Here is a 22,048-nt window from a genome sequence, read left to right on the forward strand (position 1 = left end):
GCCACCAGTGTATTTAGCAACTGGGAACCACAATCCTGCATCCACCACTGAATACCTTAAGACCAATAATTGACTCATATAAGTAGTTTGCAATTTGGAAAAATCAAAAAAACTGAAGACACTGTGTCTCTAGGGGCAGAGTTTCCCAGCCCTGTTATAATGGATCCCTCTCGCTCTTGGTATAGTATGTGTGTGTGTGTGTATATATATAGATATAAACCTTCCTGAATATTACTGTGGGATTGGATGGGGAAGTCCAGCACAAAACGAACACACACAGGAATAAAACAGGACAGTAAGATGGATTTCAAGTCTTTATTCCACTGTGTTACTCTCCACTAAAACCCCATATCCTATACCCGGCAGGAGCACACCTGTCCTCCGCCGTCTCTCTCCGCCTCCAGTCATCTCGGAAGACTTTCAACGCCAGTGGCATTCGTCCCGGACACGGGAACTCACAGAACCACTGGCTCCTCTTTTATTAGGACACGTTTCTCTCTTTCTCTCTCTCTTTCTGGCTCTCACTCACTCTCTTTTTTTCCCCCACCTTCTTCTTCTCTGAATTAGACCGGTTTCCACGGCACTGGGGATGATGGAAGCACAGAGACGACACACGAGAGAGAGAGCAGATGGCTCAATCGACGGCTTGAGATTGCCGTTCCTCATCCTTAACATTAGAGTAAGAAGGCTATAAAATGGCAACTCTTCACACTTGGCAGAAACAGACAAACCCTCAGTGTGGAGTGTCTGTGCTTGCCACTCTCGTTGCTGCCTTAGCCCTCTGTCACAAGACCTGAAAACCCAGTCTTTCCAAGTCACTTTCATTAGTCTCCATTAGTGGGGGGGGGGGGATTTCTCTGATTTCCTTTTCAGTGGCTCCTCCCCTCAGAGGAATGGTACAGTCCCAAAGGTACAGTACGTCAGTGTCTAACACACCAAGGGGACAGGGCAAGGATCTGTTGCTCTTTTCTAACAGGGAAACTAAAGCAACTCCCATTGCACAGCAGTCTGCTTCATCACAGTTTTTATTTGGGAGCTTCTGATATAAGCTGACAACAGGTGCGGGGGGTATAATAGAAGAAGTTAAACACATCAGTACTGTAGCAGAAATTGAGTCTCTGCCCTAATAGTGAGGCGATGGAGTCCAAAAGACAACAGCAGCTAACTAATTTGTCTTTCTCTAGGTGAATCGATGTCATGAACGTGAAGGTACTGAAAAACCACAGGAAGTGTCCTTGTATTTTGTATTAAACCAAGTCCAGTAACAACTTAGCTTAATGTACACGGACATAGGCCCCAAAACTAGAGATGATAATGTTGTGTGGTAAAATGTACAGTAGTATAGTTCCTACAGACTGTGTTGTGCAGTAAATACCTCAATTGTCAAACCATTTTGAGCTGCTGAAGTATTTTGATTACTGGGGTTCGTATTTGTCTTTGTCTTAAATCTTAGGCACATTTCTGCCTCCTTTGTACCACATATTCAGCGCCAGCATCTCCCCTTATAAACCCTAATGAAGCCTGCTGTGCACTGGCAGTGGGCAATCAAGGTCGGCCTAGTAGCCTCCTATTGTTTCTACCCCTTCTTACTTTCTGAGGTTTTCACAGCACATGATCTGTACCATTTCTCTATTGGGGAAGGTCCATTTGTATCTCCCAGCAGCTGCCACAATGTCACTTCTCATCTTCACATCTTTTTATTTTTATTTTAAACTACTGTGCCAGTGCCCCACTGCCATGCGAACATACCTTTATGATTTCCTAACTCATCTCTAATTCTAATAATTAAAAAAAGAAGCAGAATAATACACACAACACATCCTTTTTAAATGGTTCATCTTGGCAGAATCAAACGCGGAAGGTCGTCGCTGACTTCGGCTCCACACTCCCCCAGCGACCCGGGCTGTGTGGAGGCCTAGTCCAGCTACACGATCAGTAAAGAGTCATAGCTGAGTCATAGTTGAGTTGAGTTCCCTGGTCACTCTTTATATGATGGTGGAGGTTTCATTTCTTAGGTACCCAGTCAGTCTAGAATGTGTCGAGAACCACAGCACAGAGAATGTGCTTTATAGAGCCCGTATGAGTGAGTTTAATCCTTTATTCCTTATAAGAGGTGGACTTAATCTGTGTAGTAATTTTGCACTTTTGCCATTTGCCTTTCCCTTGGTTTAGCTATGCTGCAGTTCACAGTACGTTTGACATAATACTGTACTTTTATTGCATGCAGGTGTAGGTCAGCACACAGGAAGTTAAAAAGGGAAACCGTAGTAGATGTTTGAAATGATCAAAGGCGTTTACTATGTTACTCACTCCTGAAGAGTACCAGACTGAAATCAGGAAAAACCAAGGAAATGAAACCTAGAGTAGCCAGGGAGAATTAATCAGGTCCTACACAGTTTCCCATTGATATAACTGCACTGTGACACTTTTTTAATGCCATGGAGCAACCAGAATGGTTCAATGAGAATACTGGATTGGGCTGTGCACTTTGAAAACAGTACTGTGTCAGTATGAGGGTGTTGTGTGTCCACGTCCACCTTCAAGTCGTCACACACTCTCTCACAAGGCTCTGAGGATCCACCAGGGAGGAGCCAGGGTGTGTGCCTGAGATTGAAGGCCCACACCAGTCTGACACCCTCCACTGACAATCCAGACAGCCCACCCATGGACACAGGAGTCCTGTTCGCAAAATGGTACTCTTTACCCCCATTGGCACTTGTTGAATATGCCTTTTCAAGTCTGCATTTCACCATGAGGTGGCACAAAAAATAGAAACATAACTTTCTTTGCTAAGGAATTGTTTTGTCTATCATTAAAGTTTTACATTCCCCAAGGGTCAAGAAAATTAATTAATTCCCTTTGGTTTTTTTTGTAGTCATACAGTGCAAATGTGTGCACTGATTTTTTTTTTCTTTTTCTCACTTATCTAACTTCTTCCTCCAGTATTCTGTTGTTGTGTGTTTGGTGATTCACCCTGTTATTGCTTCTTTTCAGGTTGTTTAATATACTAAGGCTTCTTAAGTAGTAAATGCATTTTGGTGTTACACACAGATTTGTCTTCCTGTGGATGTTTTATCTCAGTGCAACAATAATATGGGTCCCCCCGCAGGTTTCCTAGTATTGGGCTTTGATGCCTTTTCAGTGGCTCATTTTGCCTGGCACCCGGATATTTAAATATCTGAAGGCTACCCCCCCGCAACAAAATGTAAATATAGTCACTTGTGTCTCAGTTTCCTAGTTTGTTTAAAGCATCACTTCTCTCTCACTCCTGCATGTGGACAATCCAGGAGGGCAAAATCATGCTTCAAAACACAGACGCACAAAACAGAACAGTTTTTGTAAACAAATGAAGGAAACTGAGGTGTAAGTAATTATTTTTCATCTTTTTTGAAAGCGAGCACCCATTTGAAAATTGAAAGGGAGCAATGACAGAGAATCACTGCATTACACAACACATTAACACAGGATAAGCAACAAGTGAGATTTCACATAACGGGAAAGCACATCAGGGAGAAAACTGCTCCTTTAACATCACACACAAATCCTACTCAGGGTTTCAGGTGGCTTTCCCCTTACTCAACATAGTTTTTTTGTTATTTACATCTGCTACAGTAAATGGTAAATACAATAATGTACGACTGGTATTGTAAATGGGTCGTAGCGTCAAACACTCAATCATGTAATCAGAAACGGCAAAAGTAACCTGGCAGAGGATTTAGAGAAAACATCTGCTGAGATACATCTGTTTCTGTCCAAAATTGTATCAGATTATAAGTGTTGTCTGTTTGGAATGAATGGAATGAGTTCTTTTGGATTCACTGTCTCAGTCTTCAAAGATACATAGACATCTAAAGAGCATAACAGCTGTGAAATTGTTACTAATGGAATTAGTTATTTCTAGTATTTGATAAACAATACCAGTGAATCGTTACATCTTCTGTTGTTGTTTTTGTTTCACCCTTTCATCCGTTTCAGTCTGCTGGATTTTTTGTTGCGGCGCTTTTAATACATGCCATTCAATTAATTATTCACAATGAATCTTTCTTGTAATGGATTTGGCTGGAATGAATTAGCTGCTCGGCTCTGAAATCCAACCCCTAAGGACTAGCTCTCAAAACAGCAGTGGTGCTTTAATTGTATCCTTTGAAATATATTGACTTAGTCTAAATGTTTCGACCACATTACTTTTCCCCTCAATCTATGAGGTCAGAGACCCAGGCCCAAAGTCTGATCAAATTCTCCCCCAAAAAGGCTATTTAAACACAAACAAATGTGCCTGTCAACTTGCTTCGTTTCAATGATTATATGGTCGAGTGTTTGAAATTTTACATTTGCGTTTTATACAAAAACAAATCACAAAAGCGATGTATGAATGGAAACTGAAAGCCATCTGCAGTGTTTCTCCAGGGGTATGTGGGACCCACTAACAGCCCAGGTCTCTCACTCAACCAGCAGGAAATACTTTTTCACTACCTTACTTTAAAACACTCACAATCTGGCTTCTACACCACCAGCTTTCAACCACATACATATATATTAGGAAAAAGCTAAAACCAACAAAGCAACCGGGCTGTTAATTGGTCTACAGGACCAGGCCTGGAAAAGCACTGCCCTGCTGGCCCCTTGTCTGTGGCCCTCCTCAGTAGTGCAGGGATCCCGGTCTCCACACGTTGGCCTGAATCCCAATCCTGGAGGGCTGGAAACGTGGCTTGGGCCCCTGGGTGGCAGCGGCACGAGACGGAGAGCCGGGCAGGGGGCTGAGCTCGGGGGCACTCTGGTACTGCTTTGCTGTCTGGAAAGCAGGGTAGGTTGGGGCAGGTGCAGGGGCAGGGATGGGGGCCTGGACATGCCTGGACGGGACAGTGATTGGGGCAGGGACAGGAGGGGGAGACAGTGGGGCATTGGGAGTGAGCGACCGCTGGTAGATAGGGGGCGGTGAGCAGATGTCAGAGCGACACAGGGGCTCCCCGAGAGTGGTGGCGGAGCGAGGGGCGATGACGGTGGGCGTTAATGAGGTGGGCGCTGACATGGGCGTCGGCGTGGAGAAGCGTTTGATCTCGTACACGCGGGTGGCCTTGACGGGGATCTGCTTGGGCGGGGTCAGGGAGCTGCCCATCATGAAGCTACTCGGTGGGGGTTGTGTTTGGTGCTGCTGCTGGGCCTGGGCTGGGTTTCCGAAGCTGAACATGGCCGGGTTCAGCTGGTAGGGTTGTCTTCTCATGACATCAATGGCTCTGATTCCCTCTTTCTGTGTGGTGGGCTTCCTGCCGCTCCACGTCCCTGTCTTGGTGGCCCCTCCAACCTTGGCCCCACGTTGGGCCCCTGGAGGACAGGAAGGCGAGAGCAAGGGGTTGTAGCCGATGGGCGGGGGGGCACGGATGTTGGGAGAGTATTTCCAGTGTGCTGGGAGAGAGGGGGTGGGGGAGGGCAGGCGAGGTTGGCCTGGAGACATTGGCTGCGAGGCTGGGGGAGGCGGCGCGTCCACCACAAACCTGTCCATCCGGCTCTGCCTGCGCGCAAACAGTTCCCCTCCCTTCCCTCCCAGCTGGGGCACCTCGGGGAAGTGCACGTGTGGTTTAGGGGCCACCGGTGGTGGCATTTTGTGCTTCTGGGCCTGCATGAAGTTACAGGCCTCTGCTCCTAAATTGAGATAGTCCTCCTCGGGACCGGATTCGAATCCTGCCTCCCCTCCCACTTTAGGCCTCTCGTCCAGGTTCTGCACCAGGGACAGGAGCTCGGGGTTCGGGGAGTTGTTCTTCTTCTCCTCCGGGAGGCTGAACATGGGTTTCTTGGTGTTGCGGCGCCGCGCTTCCTGCAGAATGCCAGTGCGGGCTGCCGGCACAGAGATCCTCTGCTCTCGAGAGACCATGGCCTCTGCGGAGGACGGGGAGAGGAAGGTTGGAGCCATGGAGGAGACGGACACTGGAGTGAATGATGAAGGAGTGGCCATGGCTTGTGGTGGCAAGCTGGAGGGGATCTGAGGGATTGGCCTGGGGCTATTCACTGCTGGAGATGGGAGGCTAGAGGGGAAAGGCTTAACAGGTGTGGGAGGGGGAGAGAAGGGAGAGGCGGCCACTGATGGGGGAGGAGAGAATACAGTCGGGGGACCCCCTGCTGGGGCTGATCGAGGTGGGATGTACAGGGAGGCGGTGGAAATGGCTGGCTTGTGTGCAGGCGGAGGGGGAGGTGGAGGGGGAGAGAAGGGGGCTGGCACAGAGGCAGTGGGAGGTTGTGTGGGTGTCTTCTTTGCCGAGCTGGGCCGGAAGACAACGGATGCAGTGGAGGCCCGGGTGCTGACAAGCCCAGGCGTGAAGGGTCGAGCAGTCCTGTTCAGCACGGAGCTGGGGGACATGTCTTGTAGTTGAGCAGAAATCACAGCTGGCTGAGTGGCTGGAATGGGTGCCAGAGGATGGGAAGGGGGAGACATTACCATACTGGCTCGGCTCGCAGGGGTGAAGTCCCCGTTCATCATGCCAAAGTTGGGAGGTGTGGAGGGCGTGGTGGACGTTGTGGGCGTGGTGGGCTGCATCTTGGGTGTACCTGCCTTCTCGGGCATCTGGGCCAGACTGGCTGCGGTGACGTGCTCCTCCGCCCTCTTCCTCTGCTGCTCAAACAGCTGAGCACCTTTCCCTGATGTGCCGGTAAGGCCGGGGCTCTCTGTGGGGCCAGGACTGGGGGTTGCCGTGTTCACGGGCGTCTTCCTCTCCAGGATGTCCAGGTAGTCACTGTCCCAGGTGGTGTCAGCGTCTGCGGCAGCAGCGAAGCCGTCCTCGTCGATCTCCGACTCGCTGGTGGGGAACACTCCGTCCTCGTCGTCCTCGTCGTCCCCCTGCAGCTGGGCCTCGTCCACGCTGCCGAAGCTGATCAGCGTGTACTTCTTGGCACGCTGCCGACGCTTCTTGAACATCAGCACACCTTTGGAGTGAGGGTTGGGTGCGTCGGTCAACAGCGAGGCGATAGTCCGACACTTGGTACGAGCTTCCTTCACCTGCTTGTCCTGCACACTCTCGCTACGATGCAGCTCTGCAGAGGAAACACAGCGCACGGGTTAGACCAGCCAGAACTCCCTGATATGAATGATTGTAAGTCCACCTCTCAATCTGTGGATCTGTATGCATCCAGGACTTTCCTCCCTGCCTATCTTCTCCGTACAGGGAGCAACTATAAAATCAATACCCAATTTACCAACTACTGCCTTTGAAGTGGGAAACAGTGCAAGGGGCATTCGTATTTACTGTGAATTGCTGTCACTGACATCACATCTTTAGCTGCTACTGCACCAAGTGCTGTGGCATAGGTTGACCTTCGCCTATTTTTATCAACGAAATACAAAAAGGTATTCCAAACTTAAACTGAGGCCGGATGAGATAAGGCTCTAAAAATACCGCCAGTTTCTGCATCCATCACTGTCAGAGAATGGGAGCTTCGGTACCTAAGTTATACACACCCACCATTTCATAGAATTTCAGCCCTGCCTCCTGTGTGCCAACTGTGCCCCCCACTCTTATCCTTAAAGTATGCTTCAAGTCCACACGATTTACCATTAAAACCCTACCAAATCTCAGTCCACAACTTCAGTGTTCAACAGACCACGCCCCCTGAAACTGATTTGAAGAATGTTTCAATTACGTGTAATTAATTACTGCATTACAGTTGCAGGTATTGTGGGAAAAAATACCCTAGAGCACTAGAGTAGTGCAAAAGACCTTTTAAAATTATTTACATTGATTTGAGAATGTTGCAGGTCCTTGGAAGTAACCCATAATGAAAGCCACATTTCAATTAAACAATTGCTTTTTAGTTGTAACCCAGCTCAGTCTGAGTCCATTGAACTTCCTTATTGACTGGGTCACAAGCACTCCTGATATGGGCTGCTATGAGGATGTGATTTGACAAAGTTTGCTCATTGCTGTCTTTGACTTCAGTCTCTTTTCTTCAAAACACAATTGCGTCATAATTGGAATTTACCAGCTGTGCAGTGTGCTTGAGGAAAATGGATCACAATAAATCATATCACTCACCCACTATAAATAACTAACCTAGCTTATTGCTCCTCTGCAAAGTGACCCCCCACCATGCACCCCAAATACGTTGGCTGTCCAGGATGATTAATTCATTCATACAATATGAAGAGGGGAAAACAGAATCCGAAAATTGTAAAAAAGCTCAGCATGAATGACAATTGTAGACTACACAATGTGTGAACACATTGTTTCCTGATAGAGATGTTTTAGACTTTAAAAAAAGAATAGATGCTCAGAATAGATTTTTGAAATGGGAATCACCTCTATTATTGATATTCTATATACTGTTCAAAATCAAAACCTTGCACTCAAACATCACTCTCAAAAACACACATTTATAAGACTCTCAATGTCCACTGCAAGCAAGGCTCAGTCAAAGCAACATCGCTTTCCACTACTCTATCAAAAGCATGTACTATACAATCACAACACAAATGTTGTCCTTAAAGTACAGTCAATCTCCAGCCATGGCACCATCCTGCCCTTGCATGGCAGCCACTTAGAGTAGATCTCCACATATTTTCAACAGTCCTTGATTTAGCCTCAGGATCTTTCTGTATTTCCTGGCTCTAGAAACCACAGTTAAGCTACCCTTTCACTGCAGAAAACTGTACTGCCACAGCTACACCAACTATGGGAAGCATGTCCCCAGAATGCTGTTAGTAAAACTGCTAATCGATTACAAGTACAAGTGAAATATTCCAGCTCCCCTCTATCGCTTCCCAGGCAGCTCCTGCAGTAAAGAAAGCTTTTGTGTGTACCTGCGTAGATGGTGTCTCCAGCATGGTTGCCCCTATGTGGAGATGAGAAGCTCAGCATATTGTGGACCGAGGGCCCTGTGCTCTTTACCTTACACCACTCTTAATACTCCACTCCTGGAGCCCGTCCAGGCATGCTAGGCACAGCCCACAGGCCTGCATCTACAGAACCCCCCCCCGGCCACCCCACCCCCCAACTGCCATCGGCCATCCTTTTAAAGCCCTTTTGTCTGACCGCAGGCCTCCAGGCTGAAAGAAATACATTAGGTCACTCTTGACTATTTTTACCGGGGAAGAGGCCTGTGTGTTTGATGGACATTATCCACCTGCCTGCTGACAAGACGGGGGGGCAAAAAATAACAAGCAACGCGGCAGCCCAGCTCTATACTTTGGTGACTCTGACCACAGCCACCCATGCCACATTTCCATCCCACCCCCTGCCCCATCATGTTGCCCCCACTATTGGCACACCATTAACAAATTAACAAACTATACGGCCGCTTAATGAGATTTAGCCTCTGCCCAGTGAGCCCCTTCTCGTACTCATCTGTCTCAGTGATTAAGTATTGCGTTCAACTTCAATTAACAGGAATGCACTGGTAAATTGTGGAAGTTTCCCTTTTTATATCCCAGCATGTGCGGTAAAAAGAATACCATGGACTACTGTACACTGCAGTACACCATTTTACATGGAAATACAGAGAGCTAAACTGAAACGATGCAGGCCCTAATTGGCAACCTAGCAATTACACCCAGGGCTGTAGTAACAGTCAATCTCCCTCCCCAGCCTCCCTTTCTGTGCTCTTTGTCCACGCCGACTCCCATCTCCCTTCAAACAGGTGGACACACATCATCTGCTGCCCACATCGGCCATTGATACATTTACGTGTTGTTTTATCACTCCCAGCTGACAGACAGGAGCGAGTGTCAGTAATTGGCGGTTCACAGCAGCTCAGTCCCTGTCCCTCCCAGTAGTTTACAGGTAAAATCTCTAAATGTTTACTAATAGTAAACTAATAAAAGCTGTGGTTAGACAAATACTCCTTTCAATTAGGTGACTGGAAGCTCAGTGTGAATGGAAAGTGAGAGGCACAGAAACAGAGGCCGCAGTGCTGAAATTACATGACGTAGGACATCCCATTTGATCAATTATATATCAGTGTATAATTACCTTGGGATTCCAAGGTCCTTCAATTTTCAAAAGCAAACACATAAGGTTGAATGATGACTGAATGATTGTCCTTCATAAAGTTCTGGCAACACCATGTGAGGTTCTAGTTTGGCTGTATTTTGGTTTTGACAGAGATGACACCAGTGCAACAGTATCATTAATGTCCTTTGACTGTTGCACGGTAGCATTGTCATTTCAGTCTATCAAGTCTATCTCTGGCATTTTGAATACATATCAACCACAATTCTGTGCAGTTTATTTTGTGAAATGTATTTAAATATGTTGTGTATTCTCTGCATACTGTTGTTTGTCTATATTGTCCTCCGAAATGTAGTTGTATAAATGTAATTTCATAAACATATTGTAAAATGTTTCACTAATATCCCCCGAGTCTACAAAATTTCAGTGTTTTCACTGTCTTACTAAGTTACAATAGGAGTGAATCCTCCTACAGCACATCCTGTCTTATCTGTGGACACCCACTACAAGCCTGACATTCCAGCCCCAGGAACGAGGGGCTCTCTAACTGCGGCACAAGCTATTCCAGACATAGCTGTCACTCTGCTTCACACGCCTCGGCCCCAGAGAGCGGTCTGCAGAGGTCACCCCCTCTTCCACCCCTCTGTGATACCAAACGGGAGACCGTTAACGAGACATTTGTGTCCCAGAGACGGAATCTGCCTAAATCCAGGTGGAACTCACAGGGATCATGTTTTACTAGATCTGTAGACAACAGGGGGAGAATAAAGGGGGGTACAAAGGTGAAACTCTATATTTAGGTGTAGGATAGGGCCACTTCATGGGCCCTCCAAGTTAGAAACGATTGTATTCAAACTCCAAAGCTCAATTGCAGCTGGTAGGAATTAATGTTCTTGTCAAGCACTCAAGTAGGATCAAAACCAAATCCTGTATCCTGAAAAGGATGACAATATGTCTATAAAAATTAACAAATCCCAACACTGTTCTAAACATAATCACAGAAATTCTGGCTGGATGGTTGGGCCATCCCCTGCCTTTCCCAACCTCCCTTGTCCATATATTTGTGTTAAATAGTTCATCGCCAAGGTTAATAGCTCTGTTTAATGTTTAGTTTGACGTACTACAGTCCTTCAATCTGCTATACGGCAGTGTTCTGTACTGTAATATCTTTCTCTGCACGAGTTTGTATTTGGCATTGCATTCTAAATTGGTCATTACATTACTTTACAATATGTATATTCTGCTGGTTGAACAGAAATTGTCTTGGACAAAGGGGTCAGTCAAATACAATACAACCCACTTCTCCTACTACTATAATTAATCACCTTGGAAAACAGTCATATAAACATTATTATTAAAACTACAGGAAAGACTAAGCCTCTAATGCATAGAGGACACATAAGGCAGCTAATACATATATCCAGAACAATGGCTTTATTTCCCTCTTCTAATATGACAAAGAACCAACCAATGAGGGATGTCCTATCCCAACACCCAACAGGGGAACAGAGTGGGCCAACCAAAAACAACACACACTCCCCTCTCCTGACAGACTTCTTGCTCCCAATACAATATACTTCAACCAAACTGCCCCTTTTTCATTTAAACTTTTCAGTTTTCCAAAGAGAAAGATTTTTGAAGACCACAGACTAATTTGTGAGAAAGCTTGCAGTCCAGACTACTTTCTGTTTTTGGATCCTCATTCACCACCCTACTCACTTCCTATCTTTCCAAGATGAGGGGTACCCATGCAAGCTTCTATACATTTCTGATCTCGGCCTGTGTTTGGTATCTTGGTAAATTATCGACCTATTAGCCTAGTAGTCTGTCAAAGTTTCGGCAAAGTAACTGGAATGCACTCGCTGCCGGGAGCTATTTATATACCTGGCTCAGCAGAAGCCCTCAAATACTATCTGTGAAATGAGAGAGATATAGAGAGAGAGAAAGAGAGCGAGTGGGAGGGAGGGAGGGAGTGGAGGGGAATAAGCATTGGTCATGTCGCCATCTGATACCAGACAGCAGCTGGGCATGCCTTTGCTGGCTCTCAGAAGAAGCACTTGTGTTATCTGACTGCATCACACAGCAAATATAGCCCAGGGTGCTCTCAGGCGCTTTGACTAAACTGGACTGCCTGTGAAACACAGAGCCAGGGGATATGTGTTGTTCAGGGGATTTCATACACAGGAGTATCCATTACTCTGCGTGGCCTTCCAAAGTGTAGTGTGTGTGATATTGCAGGATCGAGGACATTAAGTTCTCCCCAAGTGGATTTTAAATACAGTAAGCATACAGTAGTTATAATCTTTTGTGGACCTTGTATACTTTCTACTTCCCAAGTGTAAAATTAAAGCTTTTGGATTTTTAATTAGCTGGAAGCTCTGGATAATTTGTGATTCGGTTACATTTGGTCTTGGCCTTTTTTTAGAATAGTACTGCTCTAAATCCCTACTGTATACCTCAGAGGTTTGCCATGGTGCATTACTGATACCAAAACTCAGAGGCAGCGCCCTCTAGTGCATAGACGTGAGAATGCAAGTCCCTTGAACGTCTCCATTCTTTTCCTGCCAAAATACTTCTCAGAAACTCAATGCTGGAACCTGACCTGACAAAGAAAGGTTGTCTTGATGATGATACATGTGTTGTGCTGTCTTTTTAGCATCAAGCATGCCTTCTCAAGAGATGCAATACAGAACCATTGATAATAAGAGCTCAGTTTTATATCCCATGCAATGGACAGTTTCTGATGCTAGCTCAACAGTAGGTAGGACGGACCTATTCCTATCATTCAAGACTCAAGATGATATCAATGCCTTGTTCTTTATATTCTCTCTTATTATGATATTGTTAGGACTTTGTCCTTTGAATCTGGCCCTCTACCTGAATGAATGGTCCACTCCTGCTGAACCAGTGTAACCCCTTTTCCAGGTCAAAGGAGATGCTTTAAAGAGACCTATTAAACCAGTTTTGAAGAACATGGTGTTAGTAAGAGTCTCGCACATGCAGTGGCTCCAGCTGACAAATACGGCGATAGCACCTACTGGCTTGCTTGGCCTTGTCCATGTATGTGACTGTGAGCTCTTCGTCCACGGGGTTGTCCACTGGCCCCACCATGGGCACTAGCTGCTTTCTGCTAGCCAGAAGGAGAGCCCCCCTGGCCCGCTCAGGGGAGACGAGTGGTGGCAGGCTGGGGGGCTCCTGGAAACCGCTGTCCACCTCGGCAGTTCCCTGCCCATCGCGGGGGCTCTGGTCGTCGGTGCTGACGGAGGAGTTCTCAGTAGAGATCTCAGCCAGGGGCAGCACCTCTGTTTGGGGCTTCCACATGCTGAAACTGGCCTCTGCTCGCTGCGCCGCGGGCTGGTACACCACCTCCCTTTTGGCCACACCTGGTGGGGGATCCTGCTTCCCTCCTGCGATGAGAGTAGAGGAGAACTGGGCCTGGCCTGGCGGTTGCGGGCGGGCATCAGGGGCACTCTCGTAGCCGCTCATTTCGGAGGTCTCTTCCGGCGATGTCCTCCCAGAGGTCTTGGCCGGCGAGGAGTTGGGACTGCGGCGCTTCTGCCGGCGCTGCTTCTCGTGGACCGTGTCGGCGTCACTGTCTGTCTCACCATAATAAGCCTCGCTGTCTGGCGGGGAGGTCAGGCACTCCCTCCGGACGCGCTCCTCGGCCATCGGGTCTGGGCTGCGTACCAGGGGGCCCCGGCCCGTGGGGGACAGCACTGCCCCCCTGTGGATCTCTGTAACCGAGGTCCGCGAAGACTGGCAGGGCATGCAGCCCGGGGGTGACAGGGCACGGAGAGCTGCCCTGTACTCCTTGTCAATTCGGGGGGAGGGAGACCTGGTCAGCAGAACCACGGACTGGAAGCCTGCGGGCGCCCTGCATGGGGGGGCGGGAGAACACAGCAGTGGCATTTCTGAAGCACCAATCACAGCATTACCTGTTACACTGGTGAGCAACTCAGAGCAGTTTGATCATTTTACAGTCGAATTGCAGGACATCTATATACCTAGTGAAAGAGGATGTAAAGTATTTCTAAATGTCTGCCTACACACATTTACTCACAGTAAAGCATCTGGCTTCAGATATACAAGATTTTATTAAATAAGAACTTAATCTGGAAAAACAGATTGCTATGTAATGGTTTAGGCCTGTTTGCTTCCCTGTAAAATATGAAATGAAATGACTATTGATGTAGTAATGCGAGTTTCCTTCTCCTAAGCCCTAGGTGCTATACTGTATTACAGTTTCCTCTCATTTCCTAGTGCTTCCTGGTTTGAACCAACCTAACCCATGCAGCCTACAGATCCAAATATATCTTAATATTTATAACCACTGTCCTAAATAATCCATGAGGTTCAATTATTATTATTTTTGAATAATTGTTTATTTCTTAGCAGACGCCCTTGTCCTTGACTAACCAAGAAGTGAGCCCACATTGACAATATAACGGTTGCCTATCTGCTGTTAGTTACCTCTTGACACGTATATGAAGCAGTCCTGGAGAGCTGTCAATCAGATTCATGGCCTGGGCATGGGACAGCCCCCCGCAGGGCTGGTCATTGATGGACAGCAGCTCATCCCCCTCGCACAGCCCTGCCCGGCACGCCTTGCTGCGCTTCCTCACCTGTGCCAGCAGAGGGAGACAGAGGAACCATTACCCATGATGCAGCAGGGAGTCACTCCCCAACTTGTGGAAATGACTTACCATCACATCGAAATTAGTTTATTTTATTTTTTCTCTGATACATCCAGTCTTTGTTTTCCATTGAGGACGTGTTCATGTCAGTTTTGCCTTTGTGATAATGAGGCCTTTATGCGCCCTGGAAATACTATAAATATACTTTCTGCGTGCCGAAATGTCACCATTTGGGGATATTAAACCCCCACTCTCTTATTCATTGTCTGCAGCGGCAGTAATTGAAACATAATTAACCTCTTCACTGAGACAGTGAGGCTCATTAGACTGTAAAGTCACGTTTAATTACTGGCAGTAATCAATTATTAAAACTGCAGGTTAATCATTCTGAGAGTTCCAGTTTAATGTAACAGAGTGAGAAATAAAGCAGTCACGCGGTGGAGGATTGCTGAGACAATTATTATTATTATTATTATTATTATTATTATTATTATTATTATTATTATGTATTTATTAGCAGACACTCTCACCCAGGGTGACTTACAGTTTTCACTAGAAACTATTTCCAAAGCTGAACAATTACAAATCTTTTTAACCCTCCAACAGTATTAAAATATGAATGAACCTGTGGAATGATTATGATTGTCAAAGACTGTGTCCTCCATTGTATTGTACAGTTAAGTTCGTAGAAATCCTTGTGTTCTGCATAGTCTTACATCATATGTCTCCACTCATGAGCAGTGCGCCCCTGGAGCAAACGGACAGGCAGCACAAAATAAAGCATCTGTTACAGAGTTTTGAAATGAGATCATTCCACAGGGGGTACTCGCTTTTTGGCAGTCAGAACTGGGGGGGGGGTGGTGGAGGCGGTTTAAATTGCAAAGTTTCTCAAGATATTTAACAGATGGCTTTTTAATTGGCACAGATTCCTCAGGTGTGCAGAGCAGCTGAAAACAGTATGGCGCTCACCCCAACTCCAAGTCTCCAAGTCCCTGCTATCGGTAAGGTAGGCATACGTTTCTGTAAAACCTACAGACATTTGCAAAGTTCTTTGAATGCTTTCTTGTGAATTGCACTGCGGTCTTGTAATACTGTGGATAACAGTTCAGTGAGCGACCACAATCACTCCTGGGATCAGAGGAATGTCAAATATGGACAGTATGAAAGCACAGAATCCATTTGGTCTTTGGTCCATTTGATCCACATCAGTCTGAGCTCAACAGCGGCTGTATTGACATATGGACAATAAATAAGCCTTGACAGCATGACCAAAGAGTCATGAGGTCATCTGGAACAAAATACACTGTCATATCATTGAAGAACACAGTCTGGTTGCTTCCAAGACACGTCTGTTAACACAAAGGGAGAAAGCAGCAGCCACCAATCAAGCCTTTGTATACATCTGAGTAATGAGTAGCCAGGCAAATGTCCAGAGGTGAAATTTAAGATCTGGTTGCTGTTGTCCTCCCTGTGGAGACTGTGCTGTAGCTGTCTGTCCCTTCAGTCTGGGGATCAGAGAAGGACAGTACTGATCTATCCCCAGTTCTTCTCACAACACCTGGACCTCCTGAAGAGCGGCAACCACACCTGACTGCCTGCCACGTTTCTGATCCCAGACTCCTTCAGTGCGTGAGATCAGAGCAATATGGCCCATCTGCACCTGCTCAGTGAATCTAGCTAATTTTAGGACAGGTGAACATGCCTGATGTTCTTTGGAAAGATGTAAAAATTGTATGGGCTTGAAGTTGTTTATTATTAATAATAATGCTGTTGTTGTTGATGATGATAAGTATGATGATGATTATAATTGAAGGTTATTATTATTACAGATCGTTTTGTTAAATCTGTAGGGTTATGTGGGGGTTGATTTCCCAAGGATAAATTAGTGTATCTTGGAGAGAGAGAGAGAGAGAGAGAGAGAGAGGTGAGACAGGATGCAACTTGAAGACAGAGGGAGTGGGCTGGTAGGTGAACGAGTGACAGTTACTAGAGAGTGTGGTAGAGACACACGGACAAAAGTGCAGATAAAAAGTGAGTCGCACTGGGAGATAATTTGCCAGAGTCATGAGGACAGAAACAAACTCAAGTGGGTCTTTGCTTGTCAGTTTGGATGGGACCACAACATGACAGGGCTGAGGTGACAAAGACATATCCCTCACTGTGCCAGTCAGCCCTTCTCCTTCACACCCACTTCTACAGCAAATACCAACCAGGCCAGCGCCACCTCGCTGTCCAACATACAGGAAAAACAAGTACCAATCTCCTGGAATTAATTCAAACTTGATTCGGCAATAACTTACTGGCAATATCATTACGAAATCAGTGCGCTTGTGGGATTCACATGGTCTTTTAACAATTTGGGGCACTTGATTCAGCATATGGTTCCTGTAACGGGGGGAAATAAATGACAGAGACGCATGACTGCCCTGTTACATGTTCTACTGGAATGGCCCATGATCTAACAACAACAACAACAATGACAATACTAATGTGTGTTCCACCAAATACGGATCGCTGATCTACAACAATAACACGAATCATGCGGAAAAGTGCTGAACAGATAGTCACCTTGACTGGAACTGCTAGTGAGGAATCGACACGCTCCTACTGACATCAGAACAACAGTCTCATGTGTTGACCCCCACCCCCTCCACCTCTGACACACACCTGTGCTGAGCCATGCCATATATTCCGCGTCCACGGGGTTAACACCTAATAAACCCTTTCCCTCCTAGAGGTCGGGTAACCACCAGTTTAAAAGTAGAAACAGAGTCTATTTTGCACAGCAGAACTGCACAGCATGGCACACTATACTGCATAGGGTATAGGAGACTGATTGCAGGAGGCTTATTGGTGGATTATATATACAGTTAGGTCCATAAATATTTGGACAGTGACACAATTATCATCATTTTGGCTCTGTATGCCACCAGAATGGATTTGAAAGGAAACAATCAAGATGTGCTTTAAGTGTAGACTTTCATCTTTAATTTGAGGGTAGTTACATCCAAATTGGGTGTAGGAATTACACCCATTTTATATGTGCCCCCCCAGATTTTAGGGGTTAAAAAGTATTTGGACAAACTAACATAATCATGAATTAAATGTTGAGTTTCAAGACTGCCTGAAATCTGGAGCCCATAGACATCACCAGATGCTGGGTGTCTTCCCTGGTGATGCTCTGCCAGGCCTGCACTGCAGCTGTATTTAGTTCCTGCTTGTTATTTGGGTGTTTTGCCTTCAGTTTTGCCTTAGAAATCAAAACAAACCAATCAGAGAGACAGCAAAATCAACTATTTGGTACATTCTTAAAAAGAAAGAACGCACTGGTGAGCTCAGGGACACCATCTAAGGAGATCTGGGTTTGCTATAGAAAGTCTTAGAATGGGTAGGTCCAGTGAAAGGCATGAGTCTCAGCCCTGCAACGTTTCTAAGCAGCTAAGCCCCTGTTTAACGAAGCAATTATGACTCGGGAGGTCCAGAATAGCAAGTTTAAGAGCTCCTCTCTACGCTGTGCTGGCTGGAGGTCAAAAATGGAAAAGAGCAACTGATAAACTTGGGAGGTGACCTTATTCAAGAGTGAGAGGAGAGAGGCTTTGAGTGTCGGACAGGAAAGAGACACACATTACTAACCTAACTGTCAGTAGCTTTAGAGAAATGTAACGAAGACAGTTTTTTTTTATGCAGTTTTTTTTTTAACTCAAGCTGGAAGCGCAATCCTTCCTTGACCTTAATGGCACCTTCTCCGGTCAGCCTCCTTGAGACTCATAGCCCCCCAGAATAGCTCTTCCATCAGAGAATACACATTTTGCACAGTCAACACTCAGTATCTTTGGTACGTCTGTGTGTGTCTGTGTGTGTCTCTGTGTGTGTGTGTTTATGTAGTACTGTACGTATATAAATAATTTGCCCTGGGAGACGTTATACAGAGGGGGAGAGAGTGGAATCCTTCGAAATACTTGTGAAGTGAAGGAAGCCAAACAGCTAGCGAAGGAACGAAGTCTCTAAGGATATACAGTCACCCCTTATGAGCCTGGTTGTTCAATAGCACTGAACTCAGGAGCACTCGTGTGCTCTACTCTGCTGGAACTCATCAAACAAGAATCCTGCACACAACATCTTAATTATTATTATTTGTATCATTATTATTATGCTTCACCCATTATAGTCAACAAAGAAATGGCTTATATTGGATATCAGTAAGATTTTCAGGTGATCCCTTCATCTATTCCACTGCTAACTGATTTCCTGTGGATTATTATTGCTATTGTTCTAATGATTAATTCTCTGCAGGTAAAACGCCTTCAGAGCAGGCCACGCCATCTGTCCAGGGAACGGTGTATTAACTGGGGTTGTGTCCTTAGAGGTTTGCTGCTCAGCAGATTCCAGAGTTTTGTGGAAACCTCAGACCACCAGCATAACACTGGGGTTTGTCTGTCAAGCGCTGGCATACATTTTAACAGGTGCTCAGAACAGAAGTCTGTCTTGTATAATACATAATCTCTCAGACAGGCTAATCTGAATTAGCTTTTATTGGTCATTGCTTTATATATATATATATATATATATATATATATATATATATACACACACACTATGTAAGTTATCTTTTCATGTATTTCCTAAATGATCAAATGAAATAATAAAACAGCTCTTATTGATCTACCTTGCAAGATTTGATCAACTATCAACTATTGATCAACCTTTGAGGTTCTTTCTACAGTGCTGTTTAACACAGAAAAGTCAGCAAGCTAGGGAATCAGGCACAATTCTGAGATCAGGAGAAGTAAAAAGCAAATGGGGCAGAGAACTGGGGAACGGGTTGACATTCTCCAGAGTGTTTGTGCTACAGGTAGAATATTTTGGGGTAAAAGACGAGAAATGCCCTGATATAATCTACAGGAGTCTTAATGCGCATTAGTCCTTTCTCAAGCGTTTTAATGGCATTGTTTTTGTGTTCATTTAAAAAAAGCAAACCCCAGTTGATTTTCAATAAAACCCGCCATTTCAATCAAGTGAGCAACATGACAATCCTGCTGAGGAAAAACTATTAGACATTATGATGCACACTGTGATCAGCAAATGGGTTCTGCAAAAGCACGCAATTAAAACAATCCTAGAGTTCATCTTGTAGTGCAGTTTTAAGGGCAGGGATCAGCCTGAGTTCAACGGTCAGTAGACTTGTAGTAGAGGCCTCTGAGAAAGTGACCTCCACCATTCTGTACCCATAATGGAGTCAGCACTCCAGGCCTGCACTCCCACATGGACAACAAGGCCATCTTGACAGAGGGAACATTGCCTTCCAAATCAATTAAATATGAAACACTGCTTTATGTGGCTTCCCTATGTGTTGAATCTGCTAATTCTCTCAACAGAAACCTGTTCTGCTCACAGCCTTGGATTAAAAGACTCAAGCATCACCTTTCCTATTGACGTGGGAAATAATCAATTTGGAAGATGGAACACAGACTTAAATACATGCTGTTATTTATTGGTTGTCATTGATTTGGAGAAATGTCCCAAGGAATTTGCATTAATCTAGGCATCAGTGTTGGTCCGTTTTAGCTTATCCATTGAACCCATCCCCCACTGCCCGCCCCCCACACACCTCCCACCTTATCTATTAAGATATAAATAGATTGACATGGAATTCCTGTAAGAGTTCATAGAACACAGAGGGATGTATTATTTCTAGTTAGGGTTCACACACCAGCAGTGGTTTATTGCTAGTGCAAGAGCCTCAAAACTCTAAGCAACCTCATATAGATGTTTTAGCCTACTAAGCACTACCACAGTCTTGTTTAGTTATTTTAATGCAATAATTGCAGGTGATTATGAATCAGTTCTTCTCATGTTTAAACCATTAGTATTGTGCATTTGCGAGTCCCAAAAAAAACTTCATAGTGTTCATTTCCATAAACCTGTTGTAACATTTCTCCAAAAGCACACTCTGATTCAACACACCAGTCACCAGGCTACTTCTGGAGTGTGTCTCAGTCTTGCGAAGACAACCTCAGATTGGACACATGACTCATTGACCTGGCCCTAGGCTTATGGCCTGTCCTTAAGCACAATAATACCCAACCAACTTCGGAAAGAGCAGCCTTCACCACCACAGAGCAAATGGGTGATAAATGCAAGAAGAAGAAGGAGAAGGAGAATGAAGAAGAAGGAGAAGATGATGAATATGGCAAAGGAGGTGAAGAAGAAGAGGAAATGAATCCTAAAGAATCAAAAGTCACAATAATAACCAGCTGAAGAACATCTGGGGTTATTGAAGATAACAAAAACGTCCCAAACCTTATGTCACCCACTGTGTGGCCTTTTACTCCCTACCATCCCTTTCTTCAGCCTGCTACCACCTCCCCTTCTCTTCCATGTCCCAGCTCTCCCTCTCCCCCTTCCCTTCCCTTCCCTTTACCTCCCCTCCTGCCCCCTGCACCTCAAAGCCCTTACCTTGGCCACCTGCAGTGGTTTTTTATGCTCAGCACCCCCTTGGAGCCGAAACCCCCAAGGTGCTCCCCCAGCCAGGGTAATCACCACCTCCTCAGCCACCATGGCTGCTGTCTTGTCTCTCCGTCCGTGTCCACCTGTCCGTCTGTCGGTGGCGTGAGGATCCTCAGTGGTCTCGGGCCATGTCTAATGGACGGTCTGTCAGCAAGGCCACCTTAAAGACCCTTCTTCTTGGTACTTTTGTCAGTGGGAGCACGCACTGACGAACTGAGCCCTTACTCAGCTCTGGCCGTGCCTGTTTCCCTGAGGTAGGCTGGGAGAGTTAAAAAAGGGAGATGAACCGCCAGCACTGCTTACACATTGGAATGCCCCTGCCTCCGCGAGAAGCAAGGTGGGGGTGGGGGTGGGGGTCTGGGGGGGATCAGAGTCCTCCCCCTTTACTGCCACACTTGTCCTGTCAATCTGTCAGCCTGCTCTGCCAGGGGAGGTTGATAGCCACTCCAAAAATAGGCCTCCTCCCCAGCACGGCTTTGTCGGGGGCGGACAGGGGGGCTATTTTAAGCAGAACGATTCTTTTGAGGACTAGCCGACACAGAATAAGGGGGGATAAACTGCAATGCCAGAAATAGTTCATTTTTATTCAGTATGAGTGGATTTTAGTACAGAAATGTTGGCCCATGATGTTAGATAATTATACAAGCAAAGTTAGGGAGAGAGAGAAGGAGAAAGAGCGAGGCCAATTGACTTCATTGTAGTTATTTTATTTATCTTTAAAGAGCAAAGCATTTTTTTCTCTCCCATAAATCCTTTAAAGTCAATGGTACTCTTCTTTACATTTCCGTCCAAAATGGGATTCTGTGCTACTGTTCCTTCTCGTGTGTGATTCAAAAAAGTGATTCAGAGTGTCCAAACTCATTTGTAAAAACAGCAGTTATTTTGCCTTGGAAAGTTGGTTTACGTATGGGAGCAACTAAGCAATTAAAGGAACTAAGCAGAAGACACATCATTGAATTATAGTTCTTGCCATCA

General features: G+C 45.7%; 1 protein-coding gene across 1 annotated transcript; it reads right to left on the reverse strand.

Moving 5' to 3' along the window:
- Positions 1-301: 301 nt before the first annotated feature.
- synpo2la (synaptopodin 2-like a) lies at positions 302-21,386 on the reverse strand. The gene is made up of 4 exons (XM_066693075.1): positions 21,023-21,386; positions 14,403-14,554; positions 12,971-13,806; positions 302-7,023 (listed from the first exon to the last, which is right to left on the reverse strand). The coding sequence occupies exons 1-4, from the start codon at positions 21,122-21,124 to the stop codon at positions 4,640-4,642; spliced, it is 3,474 nt and encodes a 1,157-aa protein (XP_066549172.1). The 5' UTR covers positions 21,125-21,386; the 3' UTR covers positions 302-4,639.
- Positions 21,387-22,048: the final 662 nt, after the last annotated feature.

The sequence above is a fragment of the Amia ocellicauda genome, chromosome 20 (assembly GCF_036373705.1).
Source record: "Amia ocellicauda isolate fAmiCal2 chromosome 20, fAmiCal2.hap1, whole genome shotgun sequence".
NCBI lineage: Eukaryota > Metazoa > Chordata > Actinopteri > Amiiformes > Amiidae > Amia > Amia ocellicauda.